Source organism: Balaenoptera ricei, chromosome 6 (assembly GCF_028023285.1).
Source record: "Balaenoptera ricei isolate mBalRic1 chromosome 6, mBalRic1.hap2, whole genome shotgun sequence".
NCBI classification, from domain to species: Eukaryota; Metazoa; Chordata; class Mammalia; order Artiodactyla; family Balaenopteridae; genus Balaenoptera; species Balaenoptera ricei.
In genome coordinates this window covers 103,461,851-103,483,816 of record NC_082644.1, presented here as the reverse complement: position 1 = coordinate 103,483,816, position 21,966 = coordinate 103,461,851, and the positions used below count along the sequence as shown (strand labels likewise).

The 21,966-nt window shown below is 55.6% G+C and overlaps 1 protein-coding gene across 4 annotated transcripts in view; it reads left to right on the top strand.

Annotated features, from left to right (window-relative positions):
* The window catches only part of WHRN (whirlin), an 88,947-nt gene extending 67,294 nt beyond the window's left edge, over window positions 1-21,653 (top strand). The window contains exons 6-13 of one of the 4 annotated variants that reach the window (XM_059925442.1): window positions 1,057-1,269; window positions 2,087-2,296; window positions 5,155-5,187; window positions 15,583-15,654; window positions 17,243-17,780; window positions 19,665-19,843; window positions 20,359-20,481; window positions 20,770-21,653. In XM_059925442.1, coding sequence (XP_059781425.1) covers window positions 1,057-1,269; window positions 2,087-2,296; window positions 5,155-5,187; window positions 15,583-15,654; window positions 17,243-17,780; window positions 19,665-19,843; window positions 20,359-20,481; window positions 20,770-20,952 — 1,551 coding nt within the window. In that variant the 3' untranslated portion in view covers window positions 20,953-21,653. Of the gene's footprint in view, window positions 1-1,056; window positions 1,270-2,086; window positions 2,297-5,154; window positions 5,188-15,582; window positions 15,655-17,242; window positions 17,781-19,661; window positions 19,844-20,358; window positions 20,482-20,769 lie in introns of all 4 variants that reach the window. The other 3 variants (XM_059925440.1, XM_059925444.1, XM_059925443.1) reach the window with 3 other exon arrangements.
* The last annotated feature ends 313 nt before the right edge of the window (window positions 21,654-21,966 follow it).

The following is a 21,966-nucleotide window of genomic DNA, read 5'->3' as shown; positions in this document are numbered from 1 at the left end:
GCCCGCTGACTGTCCATCCTCCATCCTACACACGTCTGTGAGTGCCACCAGGTTCTGGGTACCGCCCTGGACACCTGGGTTAACGGCACGAACGGAACAGATCAGGTCCCCACCCTGGTGGAGGTTATCCCCAGTGAAGGAGACACACATAAAAACAAAACAAAACTGCACATGTATCTAATCACAAAAGACTTTCAGTGCCATCCAGGAAAGGTGCTGCGTCTGATGAGAGAGAATGACAGAGACACCTAGTTTAGATTGGGGGAGAGGCCAGAGGGAGAGGGCAAAGGCTCTCTGAGGTAGTGACACGGTGTCTGGGCCGTAAACTGAACGTGAAGTGGAGGTTAGTGAGATCAAAGTCTGGGCAGGAGCAGGAGGGGGATGATGTAGGCAGAGGGCACAGCATGTGCCAGAGCCCTGAGGCAGGTGCCACACTTGGCCTGTTGGTGGAAGAGCCAGATCACCCAGGACTTAGTGGGCCGTGTAAGAGGTTTGCCTGCTAACCTAAAATGATAGGTTGCCATTGAAGGGCTTAAACAGGGGAGCAAGGTGAGGAGATCTGTGTTTTCACGAGGTCCTCTCAGCAGCTCCGTGTAGGTGACAGAGAGAGGCAGAAAAGACAAGGAGGGAGACCGGATGGCGTCTTAGACACAGCTGATGGTGGCAGAGGCAGTGCCTCTGAAGGGTGGAGTGTGTGGGTGCAGATCTGAGCTATGTTTTGGAAATAAAAGTACTATTATCCCCATACCAAGAAAGATATTTCAACCTAGAGAGTAAAATGGGAACCATAATAATCATACTGCTTGACTCTGCATGGTCACGAGGCTCTGATGAGATAACATACGTAAAAGTGCTACATGAGTCGTGAAAGCGCTTTGCAACTGCAGGAGGCCGCGTGCTCTGGGAACATACCGGTAACATCTGCAGCTTTACCATGTGGGCCGAGACCTCAGAGGGACCCACCCCCTTCCTCGGCAGGGGGGTCGCTGGCTGGGCCTGGCCATTTGCCTCCAGAGCAGCTCCGAATTCCCAGGCCTCTGTCTTGCTGTTTTTCAGCTGGGGTTTTACAAGGGACCGGCCGGCTCCCAGGTGACCCTGAGCAGCCTGGGGAACCAGACGCAGGTGCTGCTGGAGGAGCAGGCGCGGCACCTGCTGAACGAACGGGAGCGCGCCACCATGGCCTACTACCTGCAGGAGTACCGCGGCGGCAGCGTGTCCGTGGAGGCCCTCGTCATGGCCCTGTGTGAGCTGCTCAACACCCACGCCAAGGTGACCCGCGCGTCCTCGCGCGAGGCGGGGCTGGGGGCGCCTGGCTTCAGCTCTCAGGGTCTCCGCATCCTTCCCTGCCGCCCTCTGTCCCCCACTCCTTTCCTGAGAACCCACAAAGAGTCAGGCCCAAACTGAACCCCAGGCGGAGGCTGGGGACCGAGACAGACCCTGCCCCGGGGGAGCCCGCAGACTCCTGGGGAAACTGTCAGTTAAGGTCCCTTGTGATTAGGGCCCTAACGCAGCGGCTTTCCATGCTGAGTGTACATTTCGAATCGTGTGGATTGCTCTTAAAAAGCGATGCTCAAGCCCCACCCCAGGCTGGCTGACCGCACGCATCTGTGGATGGGAGCCGGCCACCAGTAATTTTTACGAGCCCCCCAAGTGACTGTGCCGTGCTGCCCCCTTTGAGAACCCCGCTCTAGTGGAAGTCTGTTTGAGGTTCAAAAGCTGCACCGAGGAAGAAGTGATTAAATCCACTGGGAGTGGTTACATTTGGGAAGACTTAACAGAGGAAACGCAATTTGGAGAGGAGGGGGAAGGGACAGCGAGGGGCTTCCTGTTCAGGGACTTGCGGCCTTATGTGCAGGCTGAGATGCCAGGGAGGAAGAGGTGAGATGGAAGCAGGGGTCAGATGATGCTGGGCCCGGCCTCCAGGCGAAGGTGCTTGGACTTTTCTCCTAGGACAGTGGGGAGCCACGAGGGTGAAGGAGGGGAGGCCGGTGGCCAAGTTTGCATGCAGGTCATTTGGGGTGGCAGGGGGCCGTCCCACCTGCTGGTGGAGCTCCCTGCTGAGTGCCCGGCTTTTCCCTGCCCCCAGTTCCTGCTCCTCTCTGAGGTGAGAGGCACCATCTCCCCCCAAGACCTGGACCGCTTCGACCACCTGGTGCTGAGGCGGGAGATCGAGTCGATGAAGGCACGGCAGCCCCGCGGCCCTGTGGCCGGGGACACCTGCTCCATGGTCTCCTGCAGCGACACAGGCTCGTCCACGGGCAGCCACGGCACCTCCACCACTGTCAGCTCAGCCAGGGTGAGCTGCCCCTTCCCCGTCCCTGGCTTGATGGCCAGCAGGGGAGTTAAGATAACGGCTTTGGAGTGAGACCCATCCAGGTTCGAATCCCAGCACTGGGAGCCTGTGCTGGCATTCGACCCCTTGCCAGCTCTGTGCCTTGCCTTTCTGAGCCTCGGTTTTTTCACCTGTGAAAACCTCCTAATTGTTGGGTGCCTGCTGCATGCCAGGCATGGGCTCTAGGGCACAACCGGTGAACAAGGCAGCTGTGGCCCTGCCTCAGGCGCTCACAGTCTGGGGGATAGGGTGCAGGCTGCGGGAGAAAGGTGAAAAACACAGGTCATGAGACAAATAGAAAAAATAATGCCAATCCATGCGAGGATCCCACGAGAGACCACACAGGGCACTCGTGGTCGTGGTCGTGGTGATTGGACTCTTCCCTGAGACACACCCTCCTGATTCTCTGGAGCCCCAAAGCCCAGCCTGACTTTCTCCCAGACGCACCAGCCCCTAGAGAAGCATCTGGTCCATCTCATGGTGTGACTCTGCCCCCAGCATGCTCAGAGGCAGATTAACCCCGGGAGGCCTCTGCAAGGAAGGTGCAGAGGAAATGCCTTATTATCCGTCATGGGAAACAGCCAGTGACTAAGGCCCGTGCAGTGGGAAGAACCAGAGCTGGAGGTCAGGAGAGCCGGCTCGGCTCCATCCTGTCCTCTCCTGTCTGTCGGTCACTCGGCGCCTCTCTGCTGTGGAAAGCGAGTGGGAAAGTCGAGTTCCTTAAACGCTGTTACTCCCAGACACTGAACTGGGAGCTCTTACGGGTGGAATCTCTGTTAGACTGTGTTTGTTGTCCTGTTGGGGGAGCAGGAGGTCTGAGAGTGCGGTGATGTCCACCTGCAGACACAGGTGGTAAGTGGGCACAGATGAGCTTGCAGCCACCAGGAGACAGCTCTGGAGCATGTGTGCCTTTCCCTTGGGGACTCCAGCTCCCAATATAGCTTTTTTTTTTTTTAGCTCTGGGGATCTGAGTTTCTGGGGAAACTTCTACTCCTCTACCTCCTATCCCTACCATCCCAAGTTACCTTCATCCCCCAAGAGTCCTCGTCCTTCCTGGGGTGACCAGGAAGCTGCCACATGTTCCTCTTGGCTCTGGACGCAGCTGCAGTGGAGGCGATGTCACGCTTCGGCTTGAGCAGATCACCTCTGGGGCGGGGAGAAGGCTGCCTCCTGCCTGGGGCTGCGTGTTTGGCTCTGATGTGGCACATGGGTGTGAGCTGCTTTCAGGCTGCGGGGGCCCTGGCCCGAGGGTTTATTTCTCTCTGGGTCCAGCTCCACAGAGATGGGCTTGATAATGTCCATATGGGGCTTCAGGAGCCATCAGTCACTGCTCTAAAACTTGGAGGATTGCCGACTATAATTCTGGGATGGTCCCTTTAGAATCAGGGATGAGAAATACAGTGGGTGGGATGGGGTGTGTTCTAACCTGGGAGGCAAGAGGTTTAGGTTTAAGCCCACCCTCTCTGGGCCTTGATTTCCCTGTGGGTAAAATCACCTGAGGTCCTTGGTGGCTCTGGCCACGGCAGCCCGAGGCCCTGATGGCAGGACTTAGAGGAGTCAGGGTAACTATTATACCCAGGAAGGGCTCTGGGCAGGGGTCTCAGCCCCAGCTCAGCACTGGCCTCCAATGACCCTGTCCCAGCCCGGGGGTCTCTCCTGCACCTGGGGAGCGCTGACCCTGGCCATCTGAGCTCCAGCTGTGGCAGTTGACCCTGCCCTGCCGGAGAGACCCTCTCTATGGATTGGAGCACCCTGGGAAAGGCAGACTTCAGAAAGGCCACGGGATGATTTTGAGCAGGGAGTTTGTGGGACAGATGGAAGGGGTCTCCCAGCTTCTGAAATGGGAATAACCATGAGTCTGAGACCCGGTGGATAGCACGGGCATGTCAGATCAGGACTAACCAAGACCAGGGCGAGCCCTCAGGGGTGGGTGCTGAGAGAACATCGTACAGGCAGGAGAGGCGATGTGGAAAGGCTGCCTCGATCCGCAGTGCCTCCGTTTCCCTCCTGGCATTGGGGCAGCCGTGCTGCTTTCCCCAGCTTGTTGGGAGGAGTAAAGGATGAGTAACGTCCCAGACATGCTGCCCACAGCCCGAGGGCAGAGGAAACCTCTGTTCTTCCTGAACTGTCCCAGCCTGGCCGGAAAAACCACTCTGTATCTGGGGCCTTGCAGGCACTTGGTGGCTTCTGGAAAGCACTGGGCTGAGGGTCTGCCACTCCCCCTCCAAACTTCATCCCCGCTGGGTGCTCTCCACATGCACAGCCCAGGGCTCCAGTTTGCAGACGCTGAGCTTCTCTGCCACCACGGGGCCTGGGCCTCCCTGAAATCTGGGTCTTCTCTGATCGAGGCTTCTGAACAGGGTCCTCCTTCGGGCTCTGCCTTTCAGTTGCAGGTGTGACCTTGGACAAGTCACTTCCCTTTGCTTAGCCTCAGTTTTCCCATCTGCCAAGTGGGAATAATGACCCTAGCCTCAACTGCTAGAGAGTCCCAGGATTGCCCCCGGGGACATGACCATCTCCTGAAGGCCCTTTTTAAGGACACGTGTTATTTCTGCAGAGCAGTGAGGAACCCCTGGTTTCCTTCAAGGAGGCAGTTAGAAAGAGGCCATGCTGATTGTAGCAGTGGGGTTTCCTCACCCCTTCTTTATTCTTGCCCACAGCATCCCAAGTAAAGAAAAAAGGGACTTGGAGAATCCCTTTGTTTATTTTGCCTTTGTGTGTGTGTGTGCGTGTTTGGGAAGGGGGTTTGCTGTGCCCATTCCATCCCTAATATTTATTTGATGTATTTTTCTTTTTGCCTTTTGCCCACCCTTCCTCCCCAGGAGCGGCTGCTGTGGCTTATAGACCTGATGGAGGTACCGTCCTTCCTGCCGAGTGGGGCTGTGGGAGTGCCTTAGCTGGGGCAGAGGCAGGGGGCTGTGGTCCTTCCCCCCACCTCCTTACACCCGCACCCGGCCCTGGTGGGGAGCTGGGGTTCTTCCTGGTGCTCACTGTCTCTCCTCTTTGCCAGTTCATCAGGTTTTTCAGGCTCTGGAGTGAGAATGCCCTCTGTTCAAATCCCAGCTCTGCCACTTCCTTGCTGTGTGACCTCAAGAAGTAGTTTCACCTCTCTGAACTCAGTTTTATAAAATGAGGATGATAATTTCTGTGCTGTGGAGCTGTTGAGAGACCTCTCGGCCTTCGCATACGCCACACAATCTGTCTGTCTGGAGTGTTCTCCTTCTCACTTCACATGGCCTGGCTAGCTCCTGTGTGTGCTTCAGCCCTTAGCTCACATGCCACCTCTTCCAAGCAGACTTCCCTGATCCTCTCAAGGGGGGTGACTTTGAGCCTCTGGCTCCTTCAGCCCCTTGGGCTTCTTGCTGTTATGGCTCTTGTGTCATTATATTCCAATAATTTGTACAAGACTGGCTGGTTACCCGCCTTGACTGTGGGCTGCTTGAGGGCAACAACTGTGTCTGGAGTTACCATCGAATCCCTAGTGCTCAGCATAGAGCCTGGTCCATATTAATAATTTGGGCCTTTATTAATAATAATAGTAGCTGGCATTTGTCAAGCATCTCCATGACACTATGATAATGCTTTCCAACTGTATCTTCTTTGACCCTCCCAGTAACTAGGTGTGGCAAGTACTGCTATGATCCCCATTTTACAGAGAAGAAAACTGAGGCTTAGAGAGAAGTGACTTGCTTAGGATTGCTCAGCTAGTGAACAGTGGAATGTAGATTCAAACCCAGGCCTGCTTACCTCTGAGCTGGTGCTGTTAACACTGCAGTCTGGTTGTGATTCTTCCCTGAAGCAGCTCACCAGATGCTTGCTAGGCATTATCTATCTATCTATCATCTATCTATCTATCTATCTATCTATCTATCTATCTATCCTCTCTCTCTCTTTCTCTTCCTTCTGTTCTGTTACCAAATATCAATTGAGTGATTGCTATGTGCTATATCCAGTTCTAGGTGCTGGGAATACAGTGGTGAACAACAAAGAAATTCTTTCCATTACGGAATTTAGGGTAGAGCAGGAATGACAGACTAAACCACATAAATAACTGAAATGCACAGTATGTTAAGTGGTAAAAAGCGCTAAGGAGAAAATGAAACAGGAAAGGGGATTTGGGGAGGGGGTGGCATGGTCAGGAAGTGACACCTGCATAAGATCTGAAATAGGTGAGGAAGAAGGCCCTGCCCACAGCTGGGGAAGAGTGTTTCCAGCAGAGGGAACAGCGAATGTAAAGGCCCTAAGGTGGGAGCATGCCTGGAGTGTCTGAGCAAAGTCCGGAAGCCATGAGGCTGGAGCAGTAAGCAAGGGGAAGGGCAGTGTGGCGGATTATATGCTGAGGATGTTGACTTCGTGTCTGAGTGAGATGGGAGCCGTTGGCAGGTTAGAGCAGGGGCTGACATGATCTGACTTAGTTCACCAGGATGCCGCTGATTGTTGAGAACAGACAGGGATGGGTTTGAACCAAGAACAGGTTCATTCCCAGGAAGGGCCTGGGGAGGTCGTGCAGCCTGAGCTGCTAAGAGACGTGATGACGGGCTCTGCAGGCGCCAGCTCTTCCTGCTGCCTGGTCAGCCCTGGCCTCAGTTTCTCCTGGGAACACCCTCCCTCCACACCCACAGTAGGTCTCAGACTGGACACCCCATGCTGCCTGCATGCGGAGCCAAGGACAGAAACCTCCTCCTGGAAGCCCCTCTATGCAGGAATGCAGGGCACCAGGCCCATCCGGGGAGTCAGGAGCCCACACCCTTCCTCCTCTCTGCCCCCACCACGCAGTGCACCCTCAGGAAAGCCCCTCGCTCACTGTCAGCCTCAGTCTCCCCATCTGTACGATGCAGGCAGACCCCCAAGTCTCCTCCAACTCTGAGAGTCCTCTTGTCAGGAGATTCTGGAAAATATTCCAGGGGAGGCACGGCAAGGAATGGCAGCCCTGTGTTCCCACCACTTATCTGTGTATTTGAACAAGGGCTGCATCATTCCTCCTGAGAGAGAGCTTAAAATAATATTAATTCATTTGCCGCTAAGTGCCAGGCACTGGTCTGCAACACCACCATGTATTAGTGAGCTTTTGCTGCAGGGATGCTGAGTAACAAACGTGCCCCACAATCTGGATGGACAACAGCCAAAAACATTTCTTGCTCATGGCCAAAATCCCTTCCCTCGTGGAGCACGCGTGCTTTTCACGTCTCCATTAAAACGCCCGCAATGTTGCTTTAACCTCTGCCTGAGTGTCTTCCCCAGTACACAGGGAAAGCTGGTGGGGTCAGGCAGGGACCTCATCTTTCTCCTGTCTGTGTCCCCACTGCCAGCCCAGGGCTTGGCACAGAGCAGAGTTCAAGGAAATGTGAAGCAGAAACCGAAATGAAACCTCATTCCCTGGCCACCCAGGATCATCTTCTAACGTTCCAGCCTCCTGAACAGTTACCTCCCACATCGTAGGAAAATGTCCTCTGCTCTGGCGTTCAGACGGGCAAGGGGGCAGGCGGCTGGCTCTCGTGACCCACATGCCGCAGACGGATGCCCCAGTTGGAGCCGGTTTCCATTTAACCCAAATTCCCTGGATCGTGCTGCACGGTTATCAATCCCAGGTTAAACGTGGCTTATTCTGCAGCCATTTTCCCTCAAACAGACACAGTCGATCAAAGGAAATCAGATGCAGCCTTCCCCCTTCAACAAATTGTGTTTATTTTCCATTTGTCTAATAGAGAGTCAGCCCTGGGAATTTTGGCTGCCTCCAAACGGTATCATTCCCCTCCCATAAAGAGGTCGGCCAGGAGAGCTGTGTGAAAGAAGAAAGGCCTGCCCGACATTTCTTGAATTCCTCATCTAGTGTGAGCAGGCCTGTGGCAGAGGGCCTTAAGTGCACAAGCTCTGGAATCCCACACACCAGGGTTGGCTCTCCCAACTAGTAGCCGTTTCACCTTGGGCAGGCGACTTAAGCTTTTGGAGCCTCTGTTTCTGCATCTGTACAGTGGGCTGATAAGACCGGCCATCTACAGGTTGTCATGGAGATTGAGTGAGAGTAGGGGTGGACTTACAGGTGTGGACTATATAGGAGCCGATTCTATTGATACTCTAAAGGCTGGCAAAGGGCACTGCAGAAGAAAAGGGGCTGAAAGGCCAAAGCCAGCCTTGTACCCATGGAGCAGATGCTATTGAGGTCGGGGTGGCAGTGGAAGTTGCCCTGGCCTTACCCACAGCCCTCTTCCTCCTGGATTTGAGAGGTTTTGCACTCTAGGCCTCTCATGTACCTGGAAAGGGGCTCCCCAGGCTTGCTAGAGGGTGCTAGAGGTGGGGACCCTGCCTCTAAAGGCCATTGCCCGTCTCACCTGCAGTAAGGTGAGAAGGGGGTGCAGGGCGTGGCTGTCAGCACCTGGCAGTGTCAGCCTCCTCCCCATGGCCTCCTTGCCTTCCTCCTCATCCGGGGCCAAAGGAGGGCGGAGGTGCTCAGGCCTGTCTCAGACGCCTCCAGCTGCAGAGACCCCTGACTGTCAAGGCAGCTCTTTCCAGAAACAGGGAGCAAATGATGAGAGGTACACATCCCACCTGCTGCATCTGCCTCTGGTCCAACCCGGGTGAGTTTAGGAGTCTTCTTCTGGGCAAGTTCTTCCCTAGAGGGGGAGCAGGAAGGAGCCCATCTATTTACTCAGTCATTCTGCCGCTCCTTATTTATGTGGCAAGCATTCGTTGAGCACCTCCTGCATGCAGGCTCTGAGCGGGGCTCTGGTAGCCGGGAACAAGAGACAACAGCGCCCACCCTCACGAAGCTTAGCAAGGGCAGTGAGGACGGCAGCCTCGAATCAAATCATCTCCATAATTCACACTTTGATAAGTGGGTCGGAGGGTGGTGCGAGAGCACAGAGCCATAGGTTCACCGGAGGCATTAGTGACCCTCAGGGTGGCCGCAGCTTCGCCTCAGCCGGCGTCTGAAATAAGGACCATTCCTCCCAGTGCTCTGAGGAGCATTCTCCCTGTGTGGGCACTGCGAGTGCTGGAAGCTGCTTCCACCAAAAAGAACCACGTCCATGGAGGTCAGAGCCTGCTGGAACATGACCAGCCCCTGCTCCCCTCAGAGCCCGGGTTTGCCCGGCTATAACCTAGGAGAGCTGGACTAAACACTGACATAGGGGTGGAGGGGGGGGCTTCACCTTTTCTGTGCCATGGATCCTTCTGGCAAGCTGGCAAAGCCCTGGGACCCGTTCTTAGGATAACAGTTTTAAATGTTTAAAACACACAGGATTACAAAGGAAACAAATCAGATGATGAAATACCTTTTTCAAATATGGAAACAAATGGTAAAACATGTGCTTCTTTATCATCACGCCCAGTAACAAGGTCTGACGGCAGGTCGGTAACAGCTGTAATTGTCAGGCCATATGAGCATAAATGGGACTTTGCAGCCTCTGCAACGTGATACGAAAGATCTGTGACAGTGTCACAGGCGCTGCTGATTCTGCTGGGCTGTGTTGCCTCCGTTCGTAAAGGAAGGAGATGCTACATTTCGGTTAGAGGTTAATGAAAATGAAAGATGCAGGGTTTTCCCCCAGCCAGGTTCACCGGCTTCTGACTCCTTCCTGGAGCTCTGCTTTCCAATGCCTGTCCTAAGGGCTCTTCCGTCCCTGACCTGGAGATTCTGGGTCACCCTCTCTGTCCACTGAATGACGTCCTTGTCCTAAGACCATTGGGAGGGAGCTGCACGGAGGCAGAAGGAAGCACGAGCTGTGCTGGGACGAGGCAGTAACACCCGCCTCTCGGGAGGGCTTTGTGCACCATCTTCCCGGGGGCTTTTCTGCTTCTGTGGTTTGGTGGCCAAACATGGTAGCAGGAGTGGACAAGCTGCTAAAAGGCCCAGTGCCGGTTCCCATGGCCTCAGCCTCGCCAGCGAGTGCAGGTTCCAGCCCTCTGTGTTGAGGATTGTTTCTCTCGCTGTCCTCTCCTCTGCCCTCCCCTCCAGCTTCCAGACTTCCACCCAAGCCCTGGCTCAGAGAGGCTGGGACAGCATGATCTGTCTCCACTAGCACGGCCATCACCCCAGGGTCTGGCCACGTGATCCTTTTGGACCCCCAGACCCGTCCCCTTCACTCTGGGCAGCCCCCTGCCCCCCAGGAACACCAGGACTTTCTGGCTCTACCGGCTGCGACAAGCTCCCCTTCCCCAGCTCTGGCGAGGTCACCACCTCTTGCTGTTCTCTCAAGTTCCCTTCCTCCTTCTCCCCTTGCTCTCCTCTTCTTGGTCTTTTCTCCCCAGTCTTCTCCCTTCTCTTTTTCCCTCTTATTCTCACTCCTCCCTCTCTAGTTTCTCTCTCTCCCGCTGTCCTCTTCCTCTCAGCAGCCTCTACTGCCGACCTTCCAGAAGCCTTTGTGACTCTGTGCCTCAGTTTGCCCATTGACAGAAAGGGGAGGGCACTCCCAGCCTCAGGCCTCTGGTGCATTTTGGGGTGGAGGTGGGGGGAGCCTGTAGTCCAGACATCAGAGTAAAGAAGCAAGAAGAACAAAGAGCTGAAAATGGCACCTTTATGAAAGAGCCCTCCCATTGTAATGAGAGGGTGGAGGCAGAGGAGCCCCGGAACTGGGCTGGAGAGAGGGGAGGGGAGAGAAGGGAGAGAAAGAGGGCAGGGGAGGGGAGGGCCTCATTTTGCTGAGGTGGCACCCGGGCCACGCACAGCCTTACGGGCCTCCCTTTCCAGGATCACAAGTCCATCTGGCAGAGGCAAGCACAGGTGATTGCCCCTTATGATTTCATTTTCTCCCCACAGTTCCGTCAAACCAGACCCTGGGGTATCTGAGCCCTCACTGGGCAAACTCAGATGAAAAGGAGTTCTCCCTGCAAGGAAGGGGATTTTCTGAACCGCCGCAGATTTGAGGAGGAAGGAGATGGGGGAGCAACCGCAGCAGGTCTTGAGGGCATCCTGGCTCTCATGGGAAGTAGTCTGGATGACAGACTCACACCTTGAATAGGGTTCAGCTTCCTGCTCCGTCCTTGCTGTGTGACCTTGGGCAGGTGGCCTCCCCTCTCTGAGCCTCAGTCGCCTCGGCTGTAGAATTGATGAAGGGTCCCACCTGGCAGGATTAATTGAGCCGCCAGGTTTAAACCCTTAGCTAGTCTCTGGCCTCAGTGGGTGTGGGAGGAGGGCAGCCCAAGCAGCTGGGGCTGAGGGGGGTGGAGAGGAGGCCAGGACGCACGGGCTCCTTCGTGAGCTCTGACCTTGATCCTCCTCTCGAAGCCTGTTCCAGAAGCGTTTCTGCTGACGCATCCCCCGGGTTCTTAGCCTGCTGTCTGCAGCTATTTCAGATGCACAAGGAACATGGCTCGGGGACTCGGGGCTCCTGAGCGTCTGGATTCAGCAGATGGAGTCTGGCAGGGCTGGGCTCCAACCCGTCTGCCGCTTGCTCCACTTCAGGCCTTCCTCCCAGGGCCGGATGTCTGTCCCTGATCCACCCTCACCCTCCCACCTCTCCACCCCTGCCTTCCATCTTGGCTCCAGGATGCCACTAACAGCAGGGAATGACTGAGGCCAGGGGCCAGCGATGGCTGCGTTCTCTCTCGTTTCAGAGAGGGTCCTCCTGGGGCCCTTTGGTTCCTATAGTATCAGGACCCTATTCAATTCTGGGGTCAGGGTAAGGTTGCATGGGCTTTGGGGTCACCCTGACATGGGTTAGAAACCTGATCTGCTGTAGAATGGCCCTGTGGCCTTGGACAAGTCACTGCCTTCTCTGAGCTTAAGTGTAAAAGATGTGAGTGGGGACAGTCAGAGTGCCTGCCTTACAGGGTCGTTGGGAGAATCAATGAGATCATGTAAGGAAAACATCCAGCAGGGGTCTGGCATGCAGTAGGCCCTCCACAGTTTGGACTTCTCTGATGTCCTTCTCTCTAAGAGAAAGTCACGCCCTCCCTGAAGCGCTCGGCAAAACATGCTTGTGTTGTCAGGATCAGGATCCTTCCTTGCCCCCTCCCATGGGCCCTATTACAATGCCAGCCCCATCAGTGATCCCGAACAAGAGTTTGTGGGCAGCTCCATCATGCCTGGCCCTCTGCTGGGTGTTGGGGACACAGTGGCCTGCTCACCTTTTACCCCCATGAGCTTTCCTCATAAGTCAAGGCGGCCTGATAAATGCTTGTTGATCAACTAAATGAATATTCAAAGCTCCTGATGTGCCAGAACAGGACAGAATCCCATGTCTTCTATCCAACCGTGGACTGTCATCTAAGACCCCAGGGTGCCTACAAGGTGAATTTTGGGGGCAGGTGGCAGTGGCTAGCTACATTTGAGGTGACGGAGGCCCCTCTTGTCTTTGGTGTAGGCACCTCCCAGGTCTATGACCCCCTTGGGGCCTCCTGCTGAGGCCAAGGCAGTAACTGCCGAGTCTTGGGAAGTCACTGCCCGTAACCTGCCTCACCATTCACCTTCATCCTAGATGGTCTGTGTTGCCCAGCTGGACTGTTTCCTGGGAACACTGGACTCATTACAGTTTTGGAGGAGGGGGTGTATGAAAGGATTACTGTTTCTTTCCATCGAAGTGCTCACATGGGCCAGGGCACGTTGTGTAGCCATTTGGTTCCTAGGGCAGATTTGCAAGATCCCAGGCTTCTGATAACCTCCCCTCTTATATTGTGCCAGACTCTGTTCTGAGCATTTTTCAGGTGTTAATGCATCAACTCCATGAGGGAGGGACTGCTGTTTACCCATGTTAAAGATGAGGAAACTGAGGCACAGAGCAGTTCAGTGGTTTGCCCAGTGTCACTCACCTGTGAGTGGCAGAGCTGGGTGCAATCTCAGAAAAGCCAGAACCACTAATCAGTGTGTGAAAGAGCAGCCCTCCCCTCCTCAAGGATCCCCCCATCCTTGCATCACAGAAGCTGTCAGGGCATCTTCCCGTGAGGTGGTGTGCAGGAGACAGTGTTGGAGAGAGCGGGAGAGGTCAGGAAGCTGAGGTTTGCACGTAAGCCTCAGCTTTGTTGATGAAACAAGGCAGTTGTCCTGGCCTGGCGTTGCCCCAGAGGCATCACGGGACCAGATGAGGAGCCCTGGTGAGAAAGGCTCAGGGCCGGGAGGGCGGGGCATCTTGTAGGTTGGTGGATTCCCATGGCTGACCACGTGCCCTGTGCCCACCCAGAATGCTCAAGGCTTCAGGAGGCTCATTTGAGATGGGGGTCAGTGTGGAGTGACTTGGCAGCCTCTGCCCTAGGGGTATGGACTCAGGGGGCTCCTCCCATCCACCTGCTGCCTTCACCCTCGTTCAAGCCACCATTACTGCTCTCCGTGACCTACCGTAGCCACCTTGCTCAATTCTTTGCCTGCTCGGGCCTCCTCCCTGTGACAGCCAGAGTCACCGGTTAATTCATTCACCCATCGATTCATTCGCGGATTAATTAATTTGCTTAGTAAATATTTACCAAGCAGCCACTATCCTGAACACTGAGGATAGAGTAGGGACCAGGTAGTCACAAGTCCTGCCTTTGAGGAGTCATCTTAGTGGGGAGACAATAAGCAAATCAATAGTATCCGATCAGGTGGTGATAAATCTTATACAGAAAAACGAAGCAGGGTCAAGGGTTAGACAGAGGTGGTACGGGGGGGTTGGAGAGGGACGCTGTTTGAAAACAGGGCTGGTCAGAGAAGGCCTCACTAAGGTCAGAACTAAATAAAATGAGGGAGTGAGCCAGGAGTGTAGTGCAGGCAGAGCAGTGAGTGCAAAGGCCCTGAGGCAGGAACCATCCCATCCTGTTGGAAGAGTAGCAAGAAAGGGCCCAGTCACCAGGCACAGCGAAGGCAGAGTTTGGAATTTCCTCTGCATAAAATGGAAAGACCCTGGAGGGATTATGAGCTGGAGAGAGACACTGTCTGATTTACCTTTCAAGATTACATCCTGGCTGCTGGGTGAAGAATAGTGATCAGTGCAAAGGAGGAAAATAAAGCAGGGCAGGGGTGGGGGTTGTGATTTTAGGTGGGGTTGTCAGCGTGGACCTTTTTGAGGAGGTGATATTTGAGTAAGGTCTTGAAGGAGGTGAGCAAACAGATCACGCCTTGTGGATAGTCCCGGGGAAGCATGTTCCAGACAGAAGGAACAGCCAGTGTAAAATGTAAAGGCCCTGACATGCCTGCATGGCTCTAGCGTGGCTGGAGAGGAAGTGAGCAAAGGGGATCTTCTTAGGAGGCAAACCTGACCACATCTCCATGGTGACCCACTGCCCTCAGGCTTAGGTCTAAGAAGCTCTTGACTCATGGGGAACCACCTGAAGATTCTCAAGCATCCTCTATCCTTCCTGCTTAACGCACACCCCTCCCTCTGAAACATCCATCATTCCTTCCTTTGCCCAGCTTTAAGCCGTGCTCGCTCCCTCAGGAAGCCTTCCCGGATGACCCCTCCAAGCTGCATTATATGCCTGTGTCTCCTCACCCTGTGCAATCTCCTCCTTGCTTATTTGTGTCCACCCCACTCTCTCTAAGCTATTGAAGGCAGGGGTGGTGTCTCACCTCCTCTGTGTCCCCAGGCCCTCAGTCTGGAGCACTGAGACTGCTCAGTATCAGTCGCTGAACTTGAGAGTTGAGCGTTGAGCCCGGTGATGGTCGTGGAGGCTCCTTGCCATCCTGGGCCCGGTGAGGTGGAGAGAAGTAGCTCTGCTGAGCCCTCAGGAGCCCAGCTTAGAGCGGAGCACTGCTGGGCACCCCGGGGTGGCTGGAGATGGCAGCTCAGTGTCACCTGAGGGAGCGTTAGGCTTCCGGTGAGGTAGGAAAGGAAGGAAGAAATGAGCATCTTTGCAAAATAAGCTCCATTGAAACCGTAACCCTCTCCCCCTTCCCCCACAGCACAAAACCATTAAAATTAAAAGAGAGAGACTTTCCCCATCCGCCTCTCATCTGCATCTTGCCACTTTCACACCTCCCTGGGATCCTGGCAGGAGCAGTGGAGAGGGAACCCTTGGGTTTTGGAGGCGTTGAGAGTGTTGAGCACGGGCTGAGCTACAGGAAATCCCAGTCAAGGCCAGAGCCACCCCACAGCATCGGCATGTAGTTCAGGAGAGGCCTGGAAAGTCTCCAAGAAATTGACATCCTTGAAATTGATTTCCAAATGAAAATCGACATTAATTTTAATGTGTAAAGTAAATTCCCACGGAGTGGGGCAGGTCAGGAGAAACTTAAACCACAGCACAAAGGTGTCTCAGGGCACGTAGACTTGGTGTCCTAGAGAGCAAAGTGGTTTTTCCCTCTCAGTTTGTATTTGCTCACATGGCTTTCTTCTCTGTTCTAGAACACTCTGGACCTGGAGGAGACTGGGGAGGCCGTCCAGGGCAATATGAACACCCTCTCAGACGTTTCCCTGGTAAGACCCTCTCTGGCCCTTTCATTGTGTTGTTTTTTGTTTTGTTTTTTTAATATTTTTTTTTAATTTTGCTCGTGGCCTTTTTCTTTTTTCAAGTTTATTTGTTTATTTTTGCTGTATTGGGTCTTCGTTTCTGTGCGAGGGCTTTCTCTGGTTGCGGCAAGCGGAGACCACTCTTCATCGCGGTGCGCGGGCCTCTCACTATCGCGGCCTCTCTTGTTGCGGAGCACAGGCTCCAGACGCGCAGGCTCAGTAGTTGTGGCTCACGGGCCCAGTTGCTCCGCGGCATGTGGGATCTTCCCAGAGCAGGGCTCGAACCCGTGTCCCCTGCATTGGCAGGCAGACTCTCAACCACTGCGCCACCAGGGAAGCCCCCTTTCATTGCGTTTTGCCCTCCCGGGTCTGCCTGAGACCCTGGGGGCTGGCTCCCTGATGAGAGCCACAGGGAGGAGACAGGCCCTCAGCTGTGAGCTCTCAGCTAGTTCTGGGAATTTTAGGCAGGGCTGTCTCGCTGTTTGACTATTTGCCGAGTTGGTGTTACTTTTGATATGTTATCTGAATGTTGTCGTAGCAAGTACTGAAGCGTGAAGTGTGTGGCGAGAGCTCCTCAAGGAGGCCCTGTGATTGCGCTGGAAAAGGGAGTTAAACGTGACCTCATGCCCACACGCGCGCATCAGCAGTCTGGGTAGCGTTGCCTTGTGATATGACCCACATAACTCTTGAATGGCCTGGGCTTTGGAGCCAGACGGCCTGGGTTCAAATCCCACCCTCTGACACTGACTGTGTGACTTTGGGCAAGTTTCTTAACTTCTCTGTACCTCGGTTTTCCCATCTGTAAAAATGGGGGTAATAATAGTGTACTTACCCCATAAGTTTGTGGCAAGGAGTAAATTAATTAAACTAAGTAAAGACTTTGGAACAGTGCCCGCAAGGCCATCAGAGCTGTGCCAGTGTTGGATGCTGGCATAGGGAGGGGGGCATAGTGATGACAGGATCTGCCACTCACCAAGCACCTGCCGGCTCACAGGCCCCTTGCTAATGCATTACACGCACTGCTCCTCACCTCCCCGCGACTCTGCTGGGTAGGTGCAGTTTTCCCCGTTGCCCAGAGGTGCACTCAGAGAGGTGCTGTGCCTTGCCCAGGGCCACACAGCACCCCAGCCCATGTCTGTCCACCTTCTACCCACTCTCTCCCATCAGTCCTGTCACAGCTCCTGTCTCCAGAAGCTATGATAATCCCTTAAAAAGAAAAGCCAAAGAAAGGCCTTTTTTGTTTTCCATCTCTGCATCCTGCATCTAATTAAGTCCCGTGCCCTGTGACAAGCCCTGGCTAATGCCAAGAACTTCAGTTCCCAAAGGTAATGATGCCATCCCCAGAGACTCCTGCCAAGATCCCGATGCTTATCAGCTGCTGAGATGCAGGGAGAAGTTTTCCACTCGGGTGTTGCATTATTCAGAGCAGCGTGGCCAAGAGCTGCTAGAGCGGGGACGGAATTCCAGCCGGGGCCTGGTGCACTGGGGCGCTCAGGTCGCCCCTCTAACAGGCACGATGGGCTCTGACTCCTACTCCTGTTGGGTCTTTTGGCAGGATGATGTCAAGTCCACCTCCAAGGGACTGCCTAGCTACAAGCCACTGCCTCCCCCATCACCTTTGGCCCAAGGCCACGACCACCTGATCACCCAGACGAGGAAGCCGGGCAGAGAGGACCTCCAGCTGCCTTCCTCCGCGTCTTCCCACGCGGGCATCGTCTTCTCTGCTCCGCAGAACCGCAGCCCGCCGGCGGGCACCTCCCCCGCCCCAGAGGCCTCCTCAGCACAGGACTCGCCCTCCTCCCCCATCTACACCTCCATCTCCGCGGCCAACCCGGGCTCCAGGAGGCCGCTGGACGCCCATCTGGCCCTGGTCAACCAGCACCCCATTGGCCCCTTCCCGCGGGTCCAGTCACCCCCGCACCTGAAAAGCCCCCCTGCAGAGGCCCCGCTGGCGGGGGGCAGCCTTCTGCCACCCTCCCCCTCCGGCCACCCAGACCAGACGGGCACGAACCAGCACTTTGTCATGGTGGAGGTGCACCGCCCAGACAGCGAGCCCGACGTGAACGAAGTGAGGGCGCTGCCCCAGACGCGCAGTGAGTACCGCAGACCCTGGCGGGCTGGGCTCAGGGTGCTGCTGTGTCATCTTAGGGGCTCCCTGTCCCCCCTACGTTGACCTGCCCATCAACACAGCCAAGGTGGGACCAGATGCTCACCCTGTGAGCCGCCCCCTCAGGGTCAGGGGGGCCAGGGAACAGGGTCCTGAGCCCAAGCCCGCACTGAGGGGCTTTGGAGGCAGAGGCGGGAATGTGAGTCCCCGCTCTGCCGTTACTGGCTGTGTGACTGTGGACAGGCTGCCATGCTTTCCCATCGGGGACTGGAGATAACAGTGACAGTCCTGCCAGGTGGCTGTGAGGGTCGGGCTCCTCCTCCAGGGGCCCCAGACCTGGTCATCCTGCACTCACCTACAAGTCTCCCCAAGAAGACTGAGCCTGTTCAGGGCAGGGGTGGCTTCTGTGATCTCTGTCCCCCAGTGCTCGGCACAGAGCAGGTGCTGGGGGACAGGTGGGCATTGAAATTGCAATCTCTGGACTCCTGGAGGTCTCCTGACCTGGGGCTGCAGGGTCAGAGTGTGGGCTCGACCTTCCAGACACCTGGGAGGCCAGCCGGAGGCTGCATCCCCTGAGCTTCCAGAGGCTGTCCAGCTGGGGAGGTGGCAGGAATGGCAGAGCTGGCTTTCCACTCCATAAGTCTGAGCCCTCCGCAGGCCCAGGACCCCCTGCCTCCTATTAGTGAGTTGGCTACGTTTTGTTGGATTCTGCTGCCATCTTGTGGCTAAGGTGATGCGTGGGGCAGCCTTGGCCAGGGAAGGTGGCCAGCCGGGTCAGGGGACATTTACTGAGCACCTGCTGTATGCAAGCAGCGGGCAGACTAGGATGCAGAATGCGGGGTCCCTGCATTCAGTAGCTCACTGAGGGAAGGCAGCTAAGGGAAGAGCAGGCAGGATGTGGTGAGAGAAACCCGAGCTATCATAGATGGATCACTCTAGACCTGGCACGGAGCCGGACACACATGATAATAAAGCTAACAGGTGTACAGCACTCTCTGTGTGCCAGGAACACTGTTCTAGGGACCTTGCCGATATTAGTAACTCATCTAATCCTCCCAACAGCTCTGTGAGGCTGGACTGTTATTATCCCCATTTTACAGATGAAGAGACTGAGACACGGAATGTAATTGTGGAGCCAGGCAATCTAGCATAAGCCTGTTCTCTTGGCTGCTTCACCCAACACATCATGTCTGTTAGTCTTTACGATAACCCCATGGGATAGGCATCATTGCTCCTGGGTTAGAACAAGAACACGGAGGCTCAGAGAGGCTGTGTAACTTGCCCAGGATTGCGCAGCTGGTCGGAGAGGATTCAAACCCCACCTGCCAGACTCCAGAGTGTCTCAAACTCAGGAGCCAAGCCGTTACACACATAGTGAAGGGGTTTGGGTTTGACTGTTAAACCAGAGGGCGTGTGCCCATCACTCAGCTCAGGCCAGGTGAGGTCAGCAGGGGCACAGACCAAGCATGGCAGACCTTCCTTTTTTTTCCCCGAGAAGCTTGGAATTTGATTTTTGTGTGAAATCTCCTAATTCGAATGTGTTGGTCCTTCGTTAAAAATTGACAACACTGTGAGAGTTAAAAAAAACAAAACAAAATAAAGCAAAACAAAGCCCATATCTGTGGGCTGGGTTTGCCTCCTAAGCTCTGTTTTAATCATTACGCCAGGGGCAGTCAAAGCAGACGTCCTGGAAGTGGTGGCCTTGGGGCCAGGCCCGGTTGGAAGGGCAGGTCTCAGGAGGTGGGAGGGTGGCAGGGAGTCTCTGCCCAGAGAATCCCCAGCCTTCCAGCCTGCCGCTCAGCTCCTCCAGGAAGCCCTCACCAGCCCCAGCTGTAAACCATGCCTCTCCTCCTGTCCCCACTCCCAGCAGCCTCCACACTCTCCCAGCTCTCGGACAGCGGGCAGACCCTGAGCGAGGACAGTGGCGTGGACGCCGGCGAGGCAGAAGCCAGCGCCCCAGGCCGAGGCAGACAGGTGGTGTCCGCCAAGGGCAGGAGTAGCAAGGAGACGCCTCGGAACGAGAGGACGACCGAGGGGGCCGCCAAACCGGTGAGCGAGGAGCGGGGAGTGCCAAGGGGGAGGGGGAGGCCGGCTCCAGGTGAAGAACAGGAGGTCCTGAGCAGGGGTCAACTCGACAAGTAACCACAGGGGAGGTAGTGAGCCCCCCGTCACTGGAGGGGTGTGGGTGTCTGGAAAGACCGCTGTCTTCAGTCTGAAGGCCCTCCCTTGGCCACTGACACAGACAAGCCAGGTGCTCAAGGTGGGCCTCAAGGATCTTTAAGCTCAGTTCTGACATGATGTGGTGGCGAGGCAGTCGGCCTGCGTTCAAGTCCTGGTGTCACCCCCCGGGCAGCCTTGGGCCAGCCCCTTAACCTCCCGAGCCTCAGAATTAGAGAGCCGAGAACACCAAGTGCTGCGCTTAGTGCTAGCACACTGCAGGCTCCCGACCCGGGGCTGGAGTCTGCGCCCTGCTGACCCAGAGGCCTGTCGTGGCTGGTCCAGCCCCCAGGCCAGGCCCGTCCACCCAGGAGGCCTGTCACTGGTTTCCTTTCTCACACCTGCAGCCCGGACTCCTGGAGCCCACCTCCACCCTGGTCCGCGTGAAGAAAAGTGCAGCCACCCTGGGCATCGCCATCGAGGGCGGCGCCAACACCCGCCAGCCCCTGCCTAGGATCGTCACGATTCAGGTACGTCCCCAGGGACCTGCCTGACCGCGTCTCCCTACCCCTGAAGGTCCCCCTCTCAGCATGCCCAGGGGTTTGCCATGCCCAGGGATGACCCAGCACCCAAGGGCAGACCCAGGCTCATACCACCTTTGCTCTCGCTGAGCCTCAGTTTTCCTAATCAGGGCAGTGGACACCAGATTGTGGCTGCGTGGCTGGCAGTGGCAGGCCTACCCTGGTGGGTGGTCAGGGCCAGGCTGGCCTAGCCCTCAGGCACCCCATGTGCTCGTGCCCTGTGTCTCACTCCTGCAGCGAGGCGGCTCAGCCCACAACTGTGGGCAGCTCAAGGTGGGCCACGTGATCCTGGAAGTGAACGGGGTGACGCTGCGGGGCAAGGAGCACCGGGAGGCCGCGCGCATCATCGCGGAGGCCTTCAAGAGCAAGGAGCGTGACTACGTCGACTTTCTGGTCACCGAGTTCAATGTGATGCTCTAGGGGCCAACGCCCGGGGGCCTCCCACCGCTGCCCAGCCCCTGGCCCTGGTCCTTCCTCCCTCCTGGCACTATTGAGCTCCTTCAGGGGCCGGGGCTGCATGGCCAGGGTAGCAGGAAGACATCCCTCCACTCCTTCCTGGCCCACTGGACCAGAACCGGGAAGAAAGAGCTGGGCAAGGCAAACAGAAGGTCAGGTCGGGGTCTGGTGCAATGCCCAGTACACAGTAAGCACTCAGTATAAGCATGAAACCTCAGGAAGGGAAGAAACTAAGGGGAAGGGCAGAGTGCTTATGTCTTCACCTGAGGCCTCCCAGGGCCTGGAACTCTGGGTTGGGTGGAGGCCCTGCTGCACTCCGGCCAGCTAGGACCTGGCCCATCCCCAGATGCCCGAGCTTTTGTCTGGAGTGAAGTGACATGAGAATCCGTAGACACAGCCCCCAGCCAGGGCAGCATCTTGCAGGACCTTCAGTGCCACAAATAAGCATCGAGCACCCCCCCATTCACACCCCCGTTCCTCCTAGCTCCTCATCCTCCATGGTATTTATTATTTATTTCCATCCCACACCCCTGGGGACCCCAGAACCCCAGCTTCCCACCACACCCCTAGCCTATCCCAGAGGCCTTGCAGGTGACCAGCGTCGTCAGTGTATTTATATACAGAGCTTATGACTTTAATTTTTCAATAAAGAGATCTGAACAAGATTAGGACCCAGCGTGCTATGTGGCCTGCCTGTGTGGCTGGTGTTTTGATTGCTTGACGTGGAGAGGGGATGGTAGGACAGATGGAGGCACCCAGAATATCACATTTTCCCTGCCCCCCCTTGGCTCAATCTGGGTCACACAGCAGGTACGCAGGGGCACTGGAGCCACAGCCACATCTTTGGAACACCTTCCTTGAAGGTGATTTACAGATATTTTTAGATCAAAATGCACAGGCATATATAGTTGTTAAACTATAACGCTGTACCCCTGAAACTTACATAGTGATATTTTAAGTGCACATTTATGTTATGAG